Source organism: Lissotriton helveticus, chromosome 6, assembly GCF_964261635.1.
Source record: "Lissotriton helveticus chromosome 6, aLisHel1.1, whole genome shotgun sequence".
Lineage (NCBI taxonomy): Eukaryota > Metazoa > Chordata > Amphibia > Caudata > Salamandridae > Lissotriton > Lissotriton helveticus.
The window spans coordinates 649,161,805-649,185,600 of NC_136067.1; the positions used below are offsets into that span (position 1 = coordinate 649,161,805).

General features: G+C 43.3%; 1 protein-coding gene across 1 annotated transcript in view; it reads left to right on the plus strand.

The window, feature by feature from the left end:
- LOC144762435 (dynein axonemal heavy chain 5-like) overlaps positions 1-23,796 on the plus strand; it is a 1,437,549-nt gene that overhangs the window by 316,709 nt on the left and 1,097,044 nt on the right. The window contains exons 18-21 of the mRNA XM_078647616.1: positions 5,151-5,362; positions 5,512-5,596; positions 8,570-8,781; positions 14,267-14,384. Of these exons, the coding sequence (XP_078503742.1) occupies positions 5,151-5,362; positions 5,512-5,596; positions 8,570-8,781; positions 14,267-14,384 (627 nt within the window). The remainder of the gene's footprint in view (positions 1-5,150; positions 5,363-5,511; positions 5,597-8,569; positions 8,782-14,266; positions 14,385-23,796) is intronic.

Genomic DNA, 23,796 nt, shown 5'->3' on the forward strand with positions numbered 1-23,796 from the left:
GGTAGACCAGGGAGTCGGACACGTCAGGGTCATGAGCCGGGATCCTGCTGATGATCCCGTCGGGGTAGCAGCCGGATCGGTTGCTGATGTAATTGTTGAAGATGATCTGTAAGTTGCTGAGCACGGACGCGTTGTCGTTCAGGTCCAGCAGCCGCACGTGCACCGTGGCCCTGCTCACCAGCGGGGCCGATGTGGCCTGGACCACAATGATGTACTCGGACCTGGCCTCGTAGTCCAGGTCCAGCAGCACAGTCAGCTCACCGTAAAAAATGTCCAGCTGAAACACCTCGGGGATGTTGCCCTCCACGATCTGGGCATTGGTGCCCTTGTCAGGGTCCATGGCTTCAATCCGGGCCACCATCAGGCCTATTGGGCTGTTCTCCTCCACATAAATATCAAACTCATCCTTCTCGAAGACAGGGGGGTTGTCATTCACATCCAGCACCCTCACCTGCACCACAACGGGGGTCTTCAGTGCAGGTATACCCTTGTCCACAGCAAATGCCTTCAACTGGTAGAAGGGCACGTTCTCCCTGTCCAGTCGTCGTAATGTCCGTACAATGCCCGATGTGCACTCAATGATAAAGGCACCTTTCCCCGGAACACTGGTGAAAGCCGGGACATCCTCGTACATGGAGCCCTGGTAACTATCCCTCAAGAACACCAGGGCATTGTCGTTGACATCGTTGACCTGGATCTCTAGATATGTGGATAGATATGTGGTGTCGGACTTCTGGGGGATGCCGTTGTCCCTGGCTGTGATGGTGAGTGTGTAGGACACCTGATCTTCGTAGTCTAGATCGCGGCACCCGCGCTTCACTTTTAATGTTATAAGTAAAGCGCGGGTGCCGTGATTATAGCAAAAGTAAATAAATAGATGTTTTTTTCTATTTCTTTACTTTTTGTATAATCGCGGCACCCGCGCTTTACTTATAACATTAAAAGTTAATCGCGGGTGCCGTGATTATACTAAAAGTAAAGAAAAAAAGCACGGTCCGCTGATTTCTTGTCTTTATGGGGCCATGTCCGTTTGCGATGGAAGGAAGTCAGGTGAGCCCGTCCAAGTGGGACGGCTCAAAAATAGAAAAGAAGACGTCACAAAGAGCTCTTTCCCAATGGCTGGCCACTGTTTAGCATAAATGGTGACGCGGGCCAATGGGAAAGAGGGGCGGGCTTATAGCCAGATACTCCAAGCTCCTGAAAAACATAAAATCTCGCCAGCGAGACTGCGCATGTGTGCAGCCCACGCAGGCGAGACCTAAACAGAGGTTGCCTTTTGTTCTTTTCTAGGGTGAATGGACACCTAATCAAGGCATAAGTAACTAGAGCAGAGAATCATTTAGAATGGTATTGCCTCACAGGTAGATCAAGATATGCATGTCATCTTGAGTATGTTAACTTTGTGGACAATGTATAATCCTTGTTAGCAGCTAGGATACAGGCAGCAGATCACATATAAAATTACTCTAACATAACTCAGATTGCTAATGGCGCTCAAACCAAGTGTTTCATGGTATGCCTGGACAGTTGAATGCACATGCTTGCCTGCTCGCCTTAGCTCCACAAGGCAAAGGACAAGTTCACCCACCATCTTCAATTAAACAAAATGAAGACGAAAAGACTATAGACGAACATAGATGAAAAGCTTAGTATCCCAAGACAAACGTTGCATGGCCTCGTCCTAGTTAACCTCAGCATGGTTGCATAAGGGCCTTAAGGAACATAAGGAAAAGGTCATACATCGCCGGTTAAATACCTTCTGACCAACAATCTCAAAACCCTACACTGATTAGATTTCAAATAATATATGAAAATCTTTTCTCTGAATACCACGGCCCTCAATCACCCAGTCAAAAGGAGAAAAATGCTAAATTACTGCCACAAACGAAAAGGAGATATCCTTCTGCAGGAAACCAGCATTGAAAATAGAGAGGCTAGTGGTATGCAGAACTAGTGGTTTCTAGAATCCATGTACTCCCTGCCACACACAAAGAAAAATGGAGCAAAACACTAATGTCCAAAAATACATCTATATCAATATTTGATAACATACGTAATTTTGAATGACGTATGGGTTATCTCAAAACTGCACAATGATGGACAAGACTTTTCTGTCATAAATATTTAAACAATACTCACAAAAGGTAACCTACTGGTTTGATAACTACAAAAATGAATGAGTATGAATGTGTAAAAACACTAACACAAATTAAGTGCAGAAAAGGGCATTTGCTTTTTAAAGACGAGAACCCTCACTCACCACTTGGGTGACATGCTTCATCATTGGGTTCCCTCTTACACACAGCAACCGTAAGGTACACTGTGTGGGCTACAACTCTCCCACAAGAGAAGAGCGTGAGGTGTTCTACACTCCAATGTTATATATGAGTGAGGGGCAGAGTACAAAAATTGCTCCAAAAAGTGCTTTAAAAACATCTCATATAGGGAAAATATTTTAATCAGTATCCCTACTGAATGAAGATAAAAACAGTGTAACGATAGGGGTAAGGATGTTCCTTGTCTGACTAGGTCAACATGTTTCTGCCTGGCATTTGTCAGGACCATTGTCTTGTCACTATGCTATACACCACCCCATTTTCTGGACCTCAATCTATTTTCTGGACTTCGTCCTGAAGGAAGCATGCAAGCACTACTGGCTTCATCCAGGAAGGGTGTGCAGCCCCATCTATTATTATGTATGGTGGCATTATTTAAAATAGTTTCTTTCCCAAAATCCTGTACATGCCACAAAGTACTCATGGGGCTCCTGTAAATTACTTCTGTACAATAGAGGGTGATATCTGGACCTTGCTGTGGGACAGGATATCCTCAGTGACCTCCTTTCTAACTCTTTGTAGATCAGAATCTAAAGGAGGTACTTATTTCCTCCATTAAAGAATTCTTGTTACACTACTCAGCTGTTGATTGCTAATTCCTGGTCCTTTTCTGCTTTGGCTGAATCTTCCATGGAGGTGATAAGCGCGTGAAAGGTATTAGGATTTACCTACGCTACGTGGACAGTCGGAGGAACACCGCGGTACTCCTGCAAGCTTCAAGTTTTGCAGGACAAAGTAACTAGGTAACCCCATTAGGGCAGCACGTGTGTAGGACTAAGTATCAAAGTTGGGTAGTTTCAGGTGTTGGGATGTTGTTGTATCGTTATATAGGATGTTAAAAATAAATTCATCCTTTGGTTCCTATACACTTGCTTCTACATCCATAGTTTATACATACCCCATGTCACTCAAACCTTATATTCAGAAGAATATTATAGCCCCAACAGTAAACACAAAGACCTGTGAAAAGTAGAAATTAGTACACATTTTTATAAAAAAGAAATACACAATTCTTTTTCCAAATGTCATTTTAAAAAAAATATTAAAAATAAGTGCAGTGTGTATCTGTACTAATGATACACATTTAATTAAAAAACCTAAATCATACACGATAACTGCTCAATTTCTACCCTTGTGCTAATAAGGGAAGAAACCCATAGATAAACATCAATACATAAAGTTTTCGAGAGAAGAACAAGAAGACAGTATACGTTGTCATTGAATCAAACATATTCGTCCAAAGAAAGATATTAGTTGGCTAGGTCCTGATACATCCACTCTTATTAGGTATCTGTGGTTCCAGTCAAACAAAACAAATTGTGTGGTTGAAGCGTTGACGCGTTTCAATGGTGTTTCTATTTTTATACCATCTATTTCAAGACAAGAATATTTTACTCTCGATGTACACCACAGGGTTGAACATAAAAACAAGTTCTGTATGTGAAACAAATATGTACTCATATCAGTACCTTCAAATGACATAGTTCAAAGCACATAATATAGATGCTTATTACAAAAGCAGAATCATTTGAGTCAAACTATTATTAAAAACCATTTTCAACAAAACCCTAATACATCATAATGGGAAAAATGCAATAATTCATACTAGAGGCAGCATCAGTTGGCCTACTGTGTGGGCTAAAGAAGGAGAAACTTTACACTTCACTCTTGCACCCTATTATGTCACTTCTACACTTACACTTCTGCTAGTATATATTATTTGTCTTATTGCTCATCTTTGTTCAATATATGAGATAATAATCACACTAACAGACACACACTTCAATCATCCCACATCTTTCCACTCGGAGTGAAGTCTGAGACGTAATACTTCACCTAATCTCTACAGTACTATTCAAAGCTTCATTGATGGTGGAAAGCGTGAAAGATCGCGTCCCACAGAACGTACCTAACCACATCTACATTTGGAAGACAAATCTATTATTGTTCAACTTACCATAGTGAACATTGTGTTGTTGACCTGGACTGTACGAGTGGGACACACTATGTGTGATTCAACTTCATCAATTTGAGGTTCTACGGATCCCTTTGTCATCTGCGCAGCTATGAAAATATACCATGAATCGCAGTACGGTTTCTTATTGCCCTGAGGAAGCCCTATTCAGGGTGAAAGGCGTTGGCTGCATCGGCGCTTCGCTGTCTTGAATCAAGCAACCAGTAAAAAACTTGACTAACGTCATTGAAAAGTCCGGAGACATCTTTTGTTTTTGTGTAGCATTTATGCTGTTTTACTTCTGTGTTGCCTCTCTGTGCTTTTTTTGTATTATAGTAGATAGGTCTATTGGCAGTGGACCTTGGAGGTGGGCAACAAAAAATTTTGAGCCTTACATTATAAGAGTGTATATTTGGTTTGTGCAGCGTTAATTATCCCTTGCTGTCACCTTTCTTCTTCTTCCAATATGTAGGGACACCTGAAATGGGAAATAGGTGCATATTTTGCCTCAGGTGTGCCACTCACCACAAGTGGGTAAGGAAACTTCCATTCAATGACAAGCAAGAACACCAGGTTCTAAACAAGATCCTTAAGTGGTCGAAAACATTTTTGTGCCGTCAGAAATTAACTTTAGGATGTTAGTATCTCTAGGTTGTCTCACTTCATAAGTCAAGTAGGCTCTGTGCTTTAAGGATTTCTTTAAGGTAACCAGTTTACTGCTTATTTAATACAGTGCTGCTTTTTACTTGCGAACATTTTACATCAACAGTATAATGTTTACATGTCTGAAAAGGAAATGTCTCTTGATTATTTTCTATCCGAGATCATATTCATTATCTTGCATTCTTTTCTGTATTTAGGTGTTTAGAGATGTGAAAATAATGGCTCGATCCCATATGTACACTCATACAGTCAAACTGTACAATCGTATTGCCTCTGCACTGGTAGCTTATGAAGCCTTGTGGTTTCAAAAATGGACGACCCAGGTGGACGCAGGACTCAGTGGTCTCAAAGTTACTTTACTTGTAAGAAACCCTCTAACACATCAACTGATGGTCAATACCGATCCAAGGTAAGCAAGATAAGTGGCTTATATATGGTATTATTGAATCTTTTATAATTTATTCAAGAAAATGTTTGCTTCTTATTTAAGTGTTTATATTACCAACAGTACATTCAATTTTATATATCTTTTTAATTCTTTTCCCCTCATTATTGTAGACTGCTACATTTAATTGAAGAAACAAAATGGATGTTAAGACTGGGCATCCAGGTCCCAGAGGCCGCCCTCTTGGCTTTTAAACAGGTACTGAAAACTGAGCATGCTTTCCTGTGTCTTTAAGAGAAGTAGGCTTGGATATTTTAATACATTTAAAGTAGCACTTTTATTTACTTTGGTTTTTGTTAAGCACCAGGGCATTTGGAGTATGTTTCAGAGGAAATTTCATACAGCTAGAAGAAGCAGGCAAATCATTTTTGTCATGGTGGGACAAGTACTTACCTTTAAAAGCTGTTTTTGCATTGTCTTCGGCCCACATAAAGATGAAGAGACAAATGAAGAGAAGTTTAAAGGAAGGAGACATGAAAGTAAGCAGAGACTGGGCAAAAAGGGCTAAACAATTTGGAGAAGTACTTGGGAGTAGAGCCATGCAAGGGCTTATGGACCAAGGAAATACTTTAAAAATCAACAATTTATTTGATTGGGAGCTAAAGGAGGGACTTCATGGTAGGAGTGATGTAGTCCGATCCTTTCCTTACCTGTCTTGAGAATGAGACAGGTGGCAAAAATGTGCATTCCTTGAAGTTTACATATCATTCCTATAGTATACCCACTGCACAGTACATCACTATAATCAATAAGTGTGAGAGCATCAGCAACAAAAAATCAAGCTGATTGCTTGTGTTTACAGTAAGAGAAGTATCCCTTGGAGGTGACAGAGATGGATAAAGGTGCTTTTGGTTTCATTGTTCGTTTCAGAGGTGAGTTATAAAGCTGAGCCCAAGATGACCCAGAGATATCCGATCAACCTTTAAAGAGTGGGAGTGGACTGAGAATATGGGGCCACTATAAGCAAACCATCAAAGGGCTATAACAAGATGAATATCTTAGTTGTTTACATTTATGCAGATACAATTGAAAGCCATCCATTGTTGTGCATGAGGGAGATCAGTGTTCTGATCTTTTGTTAGTTTGATGGAGATCGAGGTATTTTCCGCATACATGTGATAGCCAGCATTTTAGTTGCAGGGCTGTGAAAAATGTTGAAGAGTAAGGGGGCAAATTCCTTCTCCATTGGGTACTATTAAAAAGCATTATTTGAGCCACTGCTGAGCAGTCCCCTTTATGCCAAATGTGGATGGTAACAGTGGTAGAAGAATGTCATAGACTATCCTATTAAAAGAAGCAGAAAGATGGAGGACAATCATGGCATTATAAAGACCTGGATTTTTTGCAGAATTGTTCTGTAACATTCATTAATATGGTTTGGATACATCTTTGTGGTCTAAATCCAAAATGAAAGTCACTAAGCAAGCTGGAGGTAGGTGGAGCGATAAAAGAATGTCAGAGTTTCAAAGATTTTGTTGATAGTAGGCCATGGCCTGCCCTAAAGTTAGGCAGAGTAGATAGCTCTGTTTATTAAGGAGCAGGGATATGACTGCTTGTTTGAGTTTTGGGAACAACTACAGACAAGAAATTAAAGAGGCATTGATGTTGCTATTGCTGGTTAGCAGAGTTTTAGGAATGCAAGTTTGCAGGGATCTGATGATGGAGTAGTGAGTTTCAGTTTTTTGATTATCTTGTTGATGACGTTTTCAGTGACGTGTAAACATATCTAAGAAAGGACTTTTGTGTACTAGAAAAATGTGTTCCTTCTAAGGTACAGCAGCACATACCAGGTTTATCCTAAGTTTTGTGATTTTGTCAACGAAAAAGAACATCAGTTTGTCTCATAATTGCTTGATTGTGGTCCCTGTGTTGTTGTGATTATTTCTTGATAGACCTCAGATGACATTGATAGACCAAACATAGTACATTTCTCAAGTATTACATCTCATGGAGTTCTGAGTCACATTTTCTGTTTTATACTATGTGTCAACCATGTGGTTAGAGAAGTGTGATGCTAGATTTCAATCAGGTTAGCTGGTAAACCTGTTTAGAGAGAGGTGCAGAAGTTCATACACAAGTGCCCTGTTTTTTAGACCAGCGGTGGTAGGATCCTTTTGAGAAGAATACTCTGGAAATACATTATTTTTACTTCTGACACAGACTGTTGTTTTTATTGTCATATCACCATCCACTATGAGGCCCAGATGTATGCCTCTGGAAGCGATTAGAAGGATTTCTCCATTTAGCAGGAGTGGGTGATTTAGAGAGAAATCGGCTATATCTTTCTTCCCAAAAGAATAACCTTTATGTTTCTGATATGAAACAATAATGTAACATACATATTTGAATGACCTCTAGATATTTAACAAATCATTCCCACTGGTATTTTCTTGAAAAGTATCATCACAATACAAATGTATCTCCAGCTGGAAATGAATCAGGAGTTGAAAAATTGGGATCAAAAGGGTTGTTTAACATAACTGTTGACAGTGGAGAGCAGCTGGGAATTTTAATGGACAAATCACTGCCTGCAAAATAAATGGCAAGTACTCTTTTTTTTAGGGAGATTATGTTTGCAAAGATGACGGTGGTGATCCTTTGAAAAATAAATGGCAAGTACCCTTATTTTAGGGAGATTATGTTTACAAAGCTAACGGTGGTGATCCTTTGAATTAGGAAAAAGGAGCCCCCTATTTTAGGAAGCGGATATGCAGAGGATGATCTTGCATCAATCCACAATCGTCAATAAATCTTCCATAAATCCAGTACTTGTCTTAGTGCAATAAACATCACAAGACTTTCTGAGTTATACTCAGCTCCATACCTGACGTTGCGGTTGCACCATCCTCTCCTGGGGTTGTTAAATCCCAATTAGTGACTGCGCTCTAAAGCCATCAACAGGCTGTGTGACTGTCATTCAAAAATCAGCAACCAAATACATTCAAAACTAGGGCAGTTTATGATGCTGAAATGATAGGTTCTTAAAAACTGTATAGACCGTGATTAATCTCTCCAACAACCCAAACAATAGAGAGAGAGTGAGGTTTGCTGTATGTTTTGTGAGCAGACGTTGCCTTATGGTTCTTATGATTCTTTCTGACTGAATAATAATGCTTCGCCCAAGTGAGCTGCATATTAAATACTTGTTTTGCTGAAAATGTTTATGTTCAGGGAGTCAAATTTAAACAGTACAAGAGTGATTTGGAGGATGTCCTGCAAGAGTATGAGCAACTACAGAAGAAGATTCCGGACAGTCTGGCCAACCTCTTCACTTCACACTTGGAGGCTGTAAACCACCAGTTTCAACCTGGCTTGTCCAACTTATCCTGGAACAGTGTCAACATTGAAGGACTTCTTTACCAAGCCAATGCTGCAGTTACAAGGTATTGTATTCACACTGGAATTAAGGCGGCCACTTAAAATTTACATAAATTGGTGGTTTATCTGTCCCAACAAACGAGTGGTTCCCATGTGTCAGTTAGAAGTGAAGACACCACTGGGTTTGTGCCCACAGATCCAAGTGAAACTCCACCAGTGCATACCCTAATAGCCCATCTATTGATGGGATGCCAGCTCATGGCCATAGTGAAACTTGCCCTACGCTATGTAAGGCAGGATGACTATCACTAGATTTCTCTACCTGTCAGCACCACACAAGAAAAACCAATAAGAGGCCCAACACAGAGGGAGATACCGCGATTTCAGAACATACAGTTCAATATACTCCACAGAGCCTACCTCACGCCACACAGTCTCAGTCAGTTCTAACCAGACACACACTTTGCATGCCCCCGGTGTCAGGCCCCCAAAGCAGACTTCAGACACATGTTCTGTGACTGCCCCACCATTCACAACTATTGGGACAGAGTCCATCGGACACTCAGAGCAACAACAAACATCACGACCATGTCCACGTGGGAAGCATGTGCTCTCGGGATCTTCCGCAGGCGGAAGACTGAAAAAGTGCAATGCCGCTTTATGTCCCTAGCCATTCTGCTAGCGCAAAGGGGGATAGCCATGCACTGGAGATCCCCAACCGGACCTCCAGAAGCAGCCTGGATAGGATCATTGAAAAAGTGGGGGAATGCAGAGGAAGAGACTCTCAGGGAGGAAGAACTAAAGGGGACCCATAAACATCCTATCTCCCTAGAATGGGCACATTTGCTCCATACGTTTACACATGAAACAAACCCGCCGGAGACCCCTGTAGATTCACGAACCAGGACATCGTCCTCTCCTGCTAGTCCCAATGTAGAAACACCTCAAGGAAACCCGCCACCCCAGAGTCAGCCCTAGGTACTAGACACACAAGGAATACCCTTCTGGACACCGCTAGCCAGACTGCAGAAGATCACAACCCTGACCCTCCCTCCGCACATGCACTATCGCGCCTCCACACACCACTAAAGGAATGATACCATAGACACGATCTATCCCGTAGATCACAGCTTTCCAAACTTTTCATGTTGGTGACACACCTTTTTGTAAAAAAAAATCAGGGACGCTGTGACGAGAGGAAGCACAGCGAGCGAGCCAGAACCACCTATGGTGGGTTCGGGCCTCACACCCCACACACATCCCCCACAGACACACCACCTCACATACACACCACCTCACACACACTCACAACCCACCCACACACACACCCCACACACACCCCACACCCCCACCGCACACACACCCCACACACACACACACACACACCCCACACACACACCCCACACCTAGTATCTGCAGTTAAAAGGTTTGAACACATCACTCCAGCTCTCAACTGCCTCACTTGGCTTCCCATGAAAGGGAGATGTATCTACAAATTGTCCTGAATCACACAAAACCCTTCGCTCTCCTACCCCCAACTACTTAAACAACAAACTGATTAGAGCAGGTCAATCCAGAACACTAAGAAGCACCAACTCACTCCTCCTTATTTGTCCAAAAGTGAAAAAGAAAAGTACCCAATACCGATCGTTCTCTGGCAACGCTCCCAGGATATGGAACGCTCTCCCTGGAGTCCTCAGATGCAACCCCTCCTTCTCCTGTTTCAAAAGGGACCTGAAACTCCATCTCCTAAACAAATACTTTCACGACTAACGTCAACTAACCCAGTCTTCCTTATCCAAGTTGTCTTCCCTCTCCCTGGACTTTCATGGATAATGGGTGACCTGACGATGTCGTTGGCGCCCTTTCTTTTTGCTCTCTCCCCCCTTCGCTGTACTGCATATCCATTCATTCCCATGTTGTATTTGGATCTATGGTTTGCTTCCTTACTGTAGGCCTACTATGTAATTGTAATGTCCTCCTGCTGTGTACTGTGTGTATGTAAAGCACTCTGATACCTACGGGTCGAGCTAGCGCTATACAAAACTTTAAAAATAAATAAATAAATAAAAATAAACCACAAACCCCACACACACCCCACACCCCTAACACCCCCCCCACCCCCCACATACACACCCCAAACACACCCCACACACACACCCACACAACCCCACACATACACAACTCCACACACACCCACACACCGAAAAATGCAAGTGTCCGCCTGTAACACAACAGGTGCTCATGTAAAGTGCTCTGATACCTTTGGCTCTAGTTTGCTCAACAAAAAAAGTTTGGCAAAAGCTGCATGGTAAAGCGTAAAGGATGTTTTCTACCATTATTTATCAACGTAATTGCTTTCTTAGAATTACTCCTTGAGGACCCCCCTTTCTCCCTCCCCCCCAATCATACTTATGCTGATGTCATTTAAAGTGCAGCCTCTTTTATTCAATCTATTATTCCCTGCAGTCCATCAGGGGTTAAAACATCTGAAATAGCAAGCAAGGATGTAAACCACTGCATGAAAAAGTCTGTCAGACCAGCTGCTTTCGCGTTGCGTTATAGTTGATACACTGTATCAGGCACGAAGCACCCATTGGCATCAAAGAGCTTCATCTCATCGCGCGACACACCTACATATGGGTCGCGACACAGTAATGTGTCGTGCCACACGGTTTGGAAAGCTGTGCTGTAAAATATACATGTTACAACATATGTTCCAACCTTACATTCCTGAAAAATGCTCAGAATTAAAATGCTCTAATGGTCACTGTATGGAAAAAAGATCAATGAACGAAAGAGATAAAGGGAGAGAAGAACGAGAGAGATGAGGAGGAGAGAATAGGCGAGAGAAAAATGGAAAGGGAAAAGTAAGAAGGAAAAACACTCATGGTCTGATTGATGAGAGTCAAAGCACCTAACAGATTACGCACCTTTATTTTCCTCCAAACTTGTTGAGCACTCGCTGCAGAGATCTGAGCAACCTAGTTTTAAAAGTTAACTCCCAACCAGCAGCAGTCTAACCCCCAGCGAACATTTTCTCAGCGTTGTTTCTCCAGTACCTACATGTGCTCACCTGCCTCCTCGCTCCTTCCTCCTCTGCAGGAATCATGTGACTTTGTAATACTTGTTTTGGCCTGTGTCATTTGATTGCCCGGGTGGCGAGCAGGGAGAGTGGCTGAAGCTGTGCACAACATACAATGGCAAACGTGTCCTGGTGGCAGGCTGACTTCTGCTCCGGGGTAGGCGTTCTGTGTGCATGCTTCTGATGCCAATGCCACCACAGGAGGGTTCATGGGAAACCACTCCTATCGCTGGCATTTAGAAATCTGCATTGTCTCCCAAATGAAGGCGTGTATGAAAGGGAAAATTATTCTGCAAAAACTCACTGCAAACTCTGCATACCTCATTAGTTTCTACCGCATACATCATTTTCACTTCTCAATGTTCAACTCCCAGGCATCGTGCATTTTTTATGTATAGCGGCATAGCATAGTATTGTGGACTTCAGGTGCTTATCTAATGTATTCATCAGTGAGTACTACTAGCTGACGCTCATAAGGTTGCGTTATAGTTGATACACTGTATCAGGCGTGCAACACCCATTGGCATCAAAGGGCTTCAGCCCCCCCACCCCGTCGTGTGTGTCAACCCGGGACCGCTCACAGCCGCACCCGGGCACTTCACAGGTCTTTAAAGACCTTGTGCATGTTGATAGGGCTTTGTTGTTGTTTCACCCTTCTAAGAGCCCCTGCAGCCCGACTCTGCCGATTGCCGGCAGACGTCATCTCATCTCATCGCATCGCGCGACACACCTACATATGGGTCGCGACACAGTAATGTGTCGCGCCACACAGTTTGGAAAGCTGTGCCGTAGATACCGGGTAAAAGAGCTCCCATCCCTCCCCTCTTCCCATAGTTTAACCCAATAGTTGGAAGTTAGCAAGTTCGTGTTGGCGGGCAGTTACGCCAGCAGTTGTTTGGGAACACATATAGGCAGGAATAGACAGGACAACATCAGGTAGTTCACATACGGCAAGCTACATCTGCACAGGACACAGACACGCTGACGAGCTAAAACCGAAAAGCAGACTCCCCACGGACAGTCCAATACCACGGGCTATCAAGGGCTAACATAGTGAAACAGTAAAGTGTATAGAGGCACGGACTAAACAGTTATGTCAGACTGTAATAACAAAATGTTTGTTGATGTCTACAAGTATTATGCAATTTCCTATGACTATGTTGGTAAAATATTACACTGATGTACTGAGTCGAAAAACCAGCACAATTGTAAAAACCCAATAAACAAATAAAAAAAAAAACACAGAGGGAGATACTCCCTGTGCATCAGGTACATTGTTTATTTTTTCACGCATAAACTCCAGCTGTGGGAGTTTGTTTTTGAAAAAGAAACCAAAATGCAGGCTGAGCCAAAGCAACCTGCACTTTCTCATCCTTAACGTAGTCTACAGTGGAGCAGTCAGTTGGGGATCTCCAAGTATGTTGAGGGGTCCTCCACTAGGGTAGTGAGGGTCATAGATTTTGCTGACTTGGCCGGGTGGCAGGACACCCATCAAGGGTAAAATGATGCCCTACGTTTCTTATAAAGAAGCACACTAGTTTTTCTTGCCTATGTTTTTGCAGCAAGTACTGTAACCTTTCCTTACCAAATGTACCATGCTCCTCTGTTCTGCTATTAGCCGTATACCATTGTTCCGAATTTTTAAAAAATCAAAAAATTGCTGCCCTGCGGTTACTCATACAGATGAAGTAAAAATGTTATTCTCAAAGAATTTCATTGGGACACTTAGAAGCTGCATTTTTCCTAGATTTCCCACATGCGTAAATGTGTATGCATTCTAAACTTTTGCGATTGTATGTACGTATGAATGAATGAACCTGTGCATTTGTACAAAATAACTTTATGTGGTCTATGATAATTATCCTCTTTTTAGAGAAACTCCTTATGCTACATCCTCAGTTATTTTGGAGGTGTTCATATTCTTTTCAACTCTTAAAATCAATTTTATTCTGACAGCAGTTGATCTGTAACTGCTTTTAAAGTGGTGTAATACCTATGAAAGTTTTTTGAATACCCTCAAACTTGTTAGTTTCAGTGCTCACTATGTGTTGTGGCTGTTAAAGGCATGGATTACCCACAGCCCACGTCTTTGAGAAGATATATCTCACTGAAGTGTAGTTTTACATTTGAGTAAATCAATTTATGGATACAAATCCACAATCCTTAAAACACTAACATGATGTCACTCTCATAAATGATACCATTTGTGTACTTGCTTCTTTTGTGCACAAATAGCTTAGCAGATTTGGCTCCGCTGATCATTTACTAATTATGGGTAGATTTTCACTGGCTTTTGTTTTGTGTATTTAATGTTGCATAGAATTGATCTCTTCTGGTGCTGTCCTGCTTCCTCCGTGCACCCTCTCTAGCCCCCCACTGCAAAATCCAGTGGACTGCATCATTGCAGAATTGACAAGAAGCCTTCTATAAGAATAAAAAATGTCACTCTGTTTTCCTCTGTACAGATTTCGGCACCTTATCGAAAAAGTAACAGAGATGAAAGAAGAGATCATTGAAAAAACACTTGAGAAAATCACCTCCCTTGATTTCTTTGTTGTGGAAGAACTCAATAAAACACCCAAGGTACTCAAGCAATGTGCTGCATTTAAAATGTATTGTACTGCAGCATTTATTTAATGCTTGCTATTCCTTTGTGTTGTGCTGAAGCGGTTGCCTACATGAGTAGCTCCCTACATTGTGTAAGGGGTGTGTTTGTAAGGATGCTGTCTTTGTTTTTGTCTACATTGGGTGTAGTTACAGTACAACACACACAATAATGTATGTAAATCAGGGAAAGACGTTAATTCATTTACCTTCATTGCAGCACAGGGAATCAACTGCCCTCATCGCAAAGACATACATTCCATAGAATATGGAACCTACAGTGAACATTCCTGGGGGTCATAGGCAAGCATTAGATCACTGCAGAAGTGTTTCCATGTTGTGCGTGATAACCACTGAGTTGTGTATATCATGTTATGGGATGCAGCACCTAGCAGTGTGTTTGATGATGACGTATGAGAGACAGACACACAGTTTTAAGGTTTTCAGTATGCTGGTAACTTTGAACAGCTCTGCAAGTTCCTTTATGATATTTTATATGACATAGTCTGTCTAGCTGGTTACTGCACTGGGTTGTCCAATATGAGTTTTTGGGCCCAATTCCCAAAATTAGACTGCAAGTCTAAGTTTAGACCTCAAGGCTAAGTTCAAACCTAAAGTGTAATTTTGGTAGTCATAAAAGGATTTCACGCATGCAGAGGTTCCGGACTTGAGGCCAAATCTCCGCAGGTACTCGTAAGTACGTTTTTGAATGCCAAACTGAGACTTCAGGTCTAAACTCATACTTCAGTTCTAATTTTACCCTTATGAATTGTGCTCTTTGTATAAAGTTGTGGTTCTGGCTGGATAGAGAGTAGAGGAGAGATCTGTTAGGATAGGCATTTTATTATCACCTCATATTGGAATGTCTGTGATATGTAAAGAAACAGTCAGATTGTAAAGATATTTTGGACCTGCAGTAATGAACTATATTAAAGTCCTCCAAATTTTCCAGCATTATTTATACCCCCAGCTCAAGCATATTTATATGCAGATGATGTTCTGATACTCACAAAGGTTCCATACCTTCATGTTGCCCTAATAAGCATCCTAGTCCAGCAACTAGGCATCCATGACCACAGCAGCCCGAATCTGGAGGGGTGGGGGAGCATTTTGCTTAATTGGTGACCCCCTCGGAAGGTTGGAGGAGTCCATCCATGAGTGTAGATCCTGATGCACCAACAGGAAAATCTACGTGTGAGCCAAGAGGTCTCCTTGGTCTTACAGCCACTGCCTCTTCAGACACCACTGGAGGGCTCTCATTCACAATATGGCATGTGGATCCAGCAGGTTGCATGAGGCAATGATGCTTATCAGGCTTAAGATCTGCATAACAAGGGTACAAGCTCAGATAGACACATCTGAATTATTGCCTGAATATCCTTGATTCTTTGAGGAGGGAGCGCTAATGCAGTGGTATTAGGTCCAGTGGGCTTGCAAACAAACCATCCATTGAGGAGGAAAAGAAAGAGGACCAAAATGACGTAAATAAGGAGTAATAGCAGTGGGAATCTTTCAAATACACTGGGGAAAAGAGAATGGATAAAAGCAAGATCATGAGGCAGAGGCATTATGGAAAGGGGTGGGAATATGCTGGCAGTGCTGATGCCGGCACCACCAATGCATGCACCGCCGAGCATATTCTGAGTTGGATTTCCATTGCCCATTTCATGGTGGTAAGCACCCAGTAAAAAGGGTGGCAAACTTGGAAGTCAGAGGGACCTAACAGCGCCCCTGGGTGAATTTGCCCATAGCGGTGCATGCGGGGTAGCACATGTTGTGCCCCCCTATATTTGTACCTTTGTTCCTGCACTATGTGGCATTAACGACATGGTGCATGCCACACCACACAGGAACGTACAGTAGGCGCTGTCACATAGCGTTCTGCTTTTTTAGGCTCTCCTATGAGCCTAACAGCACGCCACTATGACACTGCCGCTGCACTACCCCCCACTCTGGATTCAACTCGGAATCCAGCTGGGGGGTGCAGCACAGGATTGGTGGTCCTCCTGGTAGCTGCAGGAGGACCACCAAACTCAGAATAAGGCCCTAAGTCAGAACCAACAACTTAAAAAACATGAGGAAGACTGGCCATATTAGATGCATTATAAACACGGTGCACTAATTTGCCAAAATGTAATGGGAGGTTAGTGTTACAAGGACTGTATCTCACTGGATGACCTTGCAACCTGTAATTCCTAGGTTTTTGAGCAGAATTCATATACAAATCATCCAATTCAAAAACAGTATAATATTCCAGGTCTGAGAGCATGGAGTTTACAGTTTTAGCATCCCAATCATCTGAATGTAACCCAGGGACTATTACATCACCCATAGAAACCCTAAACATATATGGTATCTACAGTATCTCCGTAGGACCATATATATCGAAAATAACTTTATACCAAGCAATTCCATCATTCACTGGAACAGCTGAAATGTTCATGAGAGACAAGTTTCTTTTTAGTTTATGTGAAGATGAATGTGGGAACAACACCCCATCGACCTTCTGTAGCAGGGCATTCTGGTAGATAATGGCCATTAATCAATAAGAAAAAAACAATCACCAATCCAATCCATACAAATAGAAAAGCAGAGAAAAGTGTAATCCAGGCATATATCTAAGGTGAGACCAGATAAGTACGTTCGAGACATGAAATAAAAACACAGATCCTTAATGAAGGAGTGGCAAAAGCAGACAAACTGTCAGAAAAAAAAAATACCCAGAATGTGTTAGTTGACAAACTAGTGAGCCAGATACTGCAACCCGACTAGAGGAATCCAGAAGAGGTAAATCCAAGGCAGGTGTATGCACATCTTTTGTAGAAGACGCAGCAGCCGTTGCAGCTCCTGCAGGTAAGCATGGCAGGGCGGGGCGGGCAGGGGGAAGTCGATAGGCCATGGAATAGGATTCATTTATTTAGTTTTCCCTATTCCGTTGTCTGCCGACTCCCCCGTGTCCGGCCCTTCTCTGCCCCACCGCTCTTACCTGCAGGAGCTGCGACTGCGCAGCAGTAATGTCAGTAGTCACCTCAGTCTCATTGCTAGATTTGGATGCTGGGTTTGAGTGTGGTACATTTTTTACCGCCCCCCCCACCCCATCTTAGGAGAAACAGCTTGGAGGAATTTCCTGTATGGTAGGGTAGAGTTGGAACTACCCAGGACTCCTTGTGATCTACTATTGAGGATCGACCACATGGTGTAGTTTGACATGATCAATGGAGACAAATCGATTGTCTTTAGAACAAGGAAGTGGTGGAAGGATAACAGTTCTTGAACCTTGAGTGTCAAGGACTGGAACTGGTGCTTGGTATGAAGGACAAAACACCTTTTTCACCTCTACATTTTCTCGCATGACATCACCAGTTTTTGGAATCCCACCAGAGTGCGCTGGCTTCTTCTCAAGGCTTGCAGAGAAAGACGTTTTCAACTGTTTGTTGCAATTGGTGTTACGTAAGTCTTGTAGATCCTGTAAGACAGCACAATAATTATCTACGTCAAAAGGTGTAGGTGTTGCCGCAATGTCTGGACTGTCAAGGTCTGGAATGTACATTTTGATGCCAAAAAGGACTTTGTATGGGGTCCGGCCACCCAGAGATCTTTTAAGGAGGTTATTTAATGCCATCTGAACCCCATAAAGGTGATGGACCCAACAACGCTGTATGCCTAATACTCTAGCTGTTAAGGACTGCTTTAAGATATGGTTCATTCTTTTCACGACAGAATTACCCTCAGACAATTACAGAGAAGAATAACGCATCTGTACTAACCCTGGGCGTAGTGGGCGTAGTGGGGCTCCGCGGAGCTACGCGGAGTGGGCGAGAAGCTACGCCCACTCCCGCACTCCGCGTAGCCCCACTACGCACCTCCCTCCCGCTCTCCTCTACATACATTATTTAAGCAAACTACCCTTAATAAAACAATTTTAAAGCACTTACCGTGTCCGGGGCTCGTCCGGGGCTCCCTCTTGGAATCGCGTGGTCATGGATACCAATGCGCATGCGCGGGCGGCCGCGCATGCGCATTTCTCCCGAGAAATACGCATGCGCGGGCGGCCGCGCATGCGCATTGGTATCTAGGAAGGGAGGCTATTCCAAGAGGGAGCCCCGGACGAGCCCCGGACACGGTAAGTGCTTTAAAAATTGTTTTATTAAGGGTAGTTTGCTTAAATAATGTATGTAGGGGAGGGCGGGAGGGAGGCGGGTGGCGGCCGACTCGACTACGCACACGGAGTGGGCGTAGTGTTGCCGGCTACGCTGTCTACGCAAAATGCGTAGGAAGCAACACTACGCCTACTCCGTGGGCGTAGCCGATTCGGACGCCCAGGCTTAATCTGTACACCCAGGGAAGCCATAGAATCCCGATACATCTTTGAAACAAAGGCCAGGCTTTGGTCAGAGTGGAGTGTACCGCATGCACTTGTCCCGATAAAGACTTGCAGCTGAGCACTGTGGCCAAACTCAGAGGAACCTCAAGCAAGAATACGTTGCAAAGAAAATAAATTGAAACACAGTATCTGAAATCAGTAGCCTGCAATGGTCCAAATAAACACAGTCAAAAGGTTTTGTTGAAATTAGCAGGTGTGTCTGTTGAAGACGAGCCACATTGGGTGGTTTATTTTGTTGGCACATGTCATAAAACAGGACATACTTTTAGGCCTGTTTGTACAAACTGTACCATCAGTAACGTTGCTGTAGCAGTGAAATAGTGGCCACAACACCAGCATGTGTAGAAGTAACACCTTCATGAACAGCTATAACTAAAGCTAGTCTGCGATCTTGGTTGGGTATCAAACAATCACCAACCACTAGAATAGTTACAAAAGGAATGTTTTGTTCACTGATAGGTATATTTAGATGGAAAACCTTTAGGTAAGTGGATGCCGTCCTTGTTAGCATTAACGGCAGCCAAAATATTGGAGTCTATTCCCATTTTAGAATGAGTAATTGTGGCAACAGTGACAGTTACAACTGCAAATTTAGTGGCTTCATTCACTAGAGAATTCCCTACAAAGTGTGCTCCTTCACGCTGATGATTCAAAGTATGTATTACATGAGCCCGTAGCAGCTGTCTTTCAGGTCTTCCACCTTAACCCAGAGCATCTTATGTTTTATTGTGTTGCCTTTAGAGTCTTTGAATCCATCCTGATTCCAATAATGTAAATTATCATTAAAGGACTGCATACAGTAATACAAATCATACATTATAAGTGTGGGACATTCAGGATCCATATATTCGAGTGCTAGATGCAAAGCTTTTAGTACAGCCAACTGCGCAGTACAGTCCCCCCCAGGGACTAGGTGTGAGTTTTTTGTGTTTGGAAGTTTCTGTCCAACATCACTCCAATAACAGTGGCATTACCACTGAGTATTGCTGTTTAGATCCTATAGCAGGCTGGGCTGAACCATCATTGCAAATTATATATTTATATTGTTCCAATGGTAAGACTAAAGTAGAAATGGGATAAACATGCTCAGACTGAAGAAATTCTTGTGTCCGTAAAGGTGGGTCGAAGAGGAGGTCTACATCAACAGTTGTTAAAGAAGTATCCCACTGTACCCATCTAGGATGCAGGGCTTCAGCTTTAGGATCACTAGCTTTTGGGCCTGTAGTAATGACAATGATGCGTTCCCCTTGTGCAAGTGGCCGTCCTTTCAGGATATCCATCTGCACTGCAGGCAGAATTATTTCAGTGGAAGCACAAGGCATTTCTGCACTGAAATATAGATGCCATCTGCACTTTTTCACCTTCATTAAAAGTGATATTGGTAAATCACATTGGCATGCTTAAGATCCGGGTGACTAGGTTTGTGGTATTTACAAGTGTATGCAAGTGTCGTGTAGCAAGTAAGTTAGATTGCAAAGATCTGAGTGTAACTGTGCGTTTTGATGTCCAACATGAAGTGGAAAAATCAGGGTAGATGAATTCATATAGTGGTTTAATGCATTATGCATAATCTGGTATGTATGTCCTGCCAACATTTTGAAATTCTAGGAGGGACTATAATTTCTTTAATGTATTTGTAGGTTGCAACTTTGCACACTTCTCCAAAAATGAGATGCAAGGCTCTTTTCCTCATGGGTAAGTTCATATCCTAGAAAAAGGACACTCAGTCAAGCTATATTAGATTTCTTGAAGTTATACTTGTAGCAAATGGCAGCAAATCCCAATATAATGCGATCTACTCTGTCTAAATGTGGGTTCAAATCACAGCTCGTAAGGTAGATATCTTCTGCATAGGACAACGCACCTGGGTCAATATCATGTAGAATTGACACTATGCATGCAGCAAAAAGCCCGGAGCTATTCTTACAGCCCAACGGGAGCATTCCATATCTCATTTAAAATCCAAACACAGGGAAATCTGTCAAATCACGTCTTTCAGGCGCTAGATTTTGACAACAGACCTGCGGTTTGATAAAGACACGGTTGTGTAGAATGTGTTGTGTGATCTACCAATGGGCTAGAATGACCCTAAAGCATTTTTCCATTGCTTTTTATCCTCATTGCCTTATTCTCTGAAAAAAAACACTGTAAAATTTTGACCTCCACAAAGAAAAAACTCTTAACAGTAAATGAAATAAACTGGTCCCCGCAATCCCACTGTTTAGGAAAGCAGAACATGATCCCAGTGAGATTCTGACCCAATCTGATTCCTCCAAATCAGTTCCTCCAAAACATTGACAACAATATGATCTTAACTTTCATCGCCCTTCAACTCCAAACCAATCCCACATTATACCTTTTCTTTGTAATCTAAGACCTGGTGTAACTAATTACTTACCTTCTATTGAAAAATGCACTGCATTATTTGCGGTCTTTATAACAAATGCATACAGTCTATCAGCCGCCTAGAGCTTGAATTCACTTCTAATCCCACCTTTCATTTACCAGAAAGTAACATGTTTCAAAATTACTTACTGCATTCATAATGAACAATTTTAAATGGGTTAAGGAAAAAAACATAAAAACCACATCATGCAAACTTGATCCTGGCTATCATTTTTAATCAAAATTGCAGTCCCTCACCTCATCTCCAAACCAGGGCGTGTATTATATACCAGGTGCAAGGTTCATGTTTGTGTCCCACTGCACCTTTAAACAAGTGTGGTGGGTGCAGACATAAACAATGCGCTGGATTACAGTGAATGCGCCGCCCTCAGGGCAGCCATGAACTAGGGGCAGCACATTCAGTGAAATATGGAGGGGCTGCTTTAATCATCTGCTCCGTGTTTCACGTCCATAATATGGCCTGGGGCAAAGGCAAAGAGATTCCCTTGTTTGCATAAGGCCACACCACCATGCAAATGAGGGAATAGCCTCTTGAGCTAGCGTTGGCACTACATGTGCACTGACACAAAAGTAAGTAACTCATTAAAATCAGGCACCCTGCTTGCTACATTAACCCCTTCCGCGCTCATGACGAGCTGAGCTCGCCATGAGTTGTGCCGCTCGCACGCTCATGACGAGCTCAGCTCGTCATGTAACGCGGTAATTTAAAAAACACAGCGCGCAGCGGGAAAACCGCTAGCGCGCATGCGGTTAAATAACATGCCAGTTACATTGTATACATGTTGGACTTGGCCCTTTTGGCAGGTTCACCCCGAAACTTTTTGCATTTTCCTAGCCTGTTTCTGTAACCTGGTGTTGGTGATTTTAGGCCTCTGCGCAATTTTTCACTGGGGTCCAGTGTAAAGTGCGTGCGCTCTCTGTGTATGTGTGGTGAGACTGGCCTGCCCTCCCATAGGAATGCATGGGGAATATGTGTGTCCATGGTAGTTCCTGATGTGTGGGGAGTGCAGAGTCGAGTTTGGTATGTGTGAACTCGTGAGATTAAATGCTGAACGATGATGTGCGCGGATTTAATGTGTCTAGTGTGGAAGTGCCACTTCTAGAAGTTGGCATGTCTGTGCAGTGAATGTGAATTGACTGACTGGCTTGTGATTGGCTGGAGCTGGCTGGTGTGTCTGGCTCCAGGAGTCAGGATGGGTCTGCCCCGGTGGTGAACTCGCTATATAGAAATAGCGTTTTATAAGGGGTGAGAATTGTACTGTACTGTGACTGATTTGCTAGTTGCACGCTGCTTAAACAATCACATACCCACACGCATTTGAGGGACCAGCTTCCGTGTTGTCTGTTCTGTGCCTGCCCGCCCAGTCCGCCCCTCCAGCCAATCACGGGCGCGGAAGGTGGGGCAGAGCCAGGAACATCCGGGGAGGCTCGCGCTTCGCGCTCTAGCTATCCCAGGCTCAGGGGCTATAAAGATAGCGAGGAGGCGACCGTCTGTGCGGTAAGGGGGACGGTGGCAGCTTCTCCCGACCCCGCTTGGCGCCACTCTCTGAGCATCCTGCTCGCAATTGTTTTATTGTGTTACAACTGTATAATAGCTATTTTTAAAAATCACTCGCTATATAGAAATAGCGTTTTATAAGGGGTGAGAATTGTACTGTACTGTGACTGATTTGCTAGTTGCACGCTGCTTAAACAATCACATACCCACACACATTTGAGGGACCAGCTTCCGTGTTGTCTGTTCTGTGCCTGCCCGCCCAGTCCGCCCCTCCAGCCAATCACGGGCGCGGAAGGCGGGGCAGAGCCAGGAACATCCGGGGAGGCGAGCGCTTCGCGCTCTAGCTATCCCAGGCTCAGGGGCTATAAAGTAACTCGTCGGCATCAACGCGCAGTGTTGACGCGCAGTGTGGCGCCTCCTCCTGCGCCGAAGACGAGCCTAAGACCTGCCCGTCTGCGCCCGTCCACGACTGGACGGGGCTAGGGGAAGGGGACTATGGCGGATGCCATACATGCTCTTGAGCCGCGTCCTCGGCAGGGTCCTACCTACACCGTTCAATTTTTAGTTGCCTTAAACAGGTACGCTGCCACTTTGTGCTCACATAAGGTATCAGGTACTCTGGAGGGACCATTCTCTTGCATGATCTGTCATACTCAATTTACTAGCAATGCTGTAATTACACCTTGCCAGCTACAATCTATCAACTGTCAGCAAGTTCCGCCGGACAGCTCTAGTGTTTTAACCCTGTCTTGCAAGAACCTACTTTGCAATGTTCGCTCTTTAGTTGCCCACTCCACCCAGGTATGGGATCTAATAACATCAGAAAAGCCCCATATATGTTTCCTAACAGAGACATGGCTGAAGCCCCATTCTGTTCCGGCTATTACTATGGGGGTACCACAAGGATACAAATTAGTACGGGTAGACAGACCTATTAAAACTGGTGGGGGATTAGCTATTGTTTTTAAACAAGAAATTGAGGTCGTGATTACTGAGACCGTATGCAATTCACAAATGGAGCTCCTCATCTTTACTGTAAACCCTAATTCTAAAAATATAAAGAAGGGAGCATTAGTCTATCGACCCCCAGGCCCGCTCGGGAA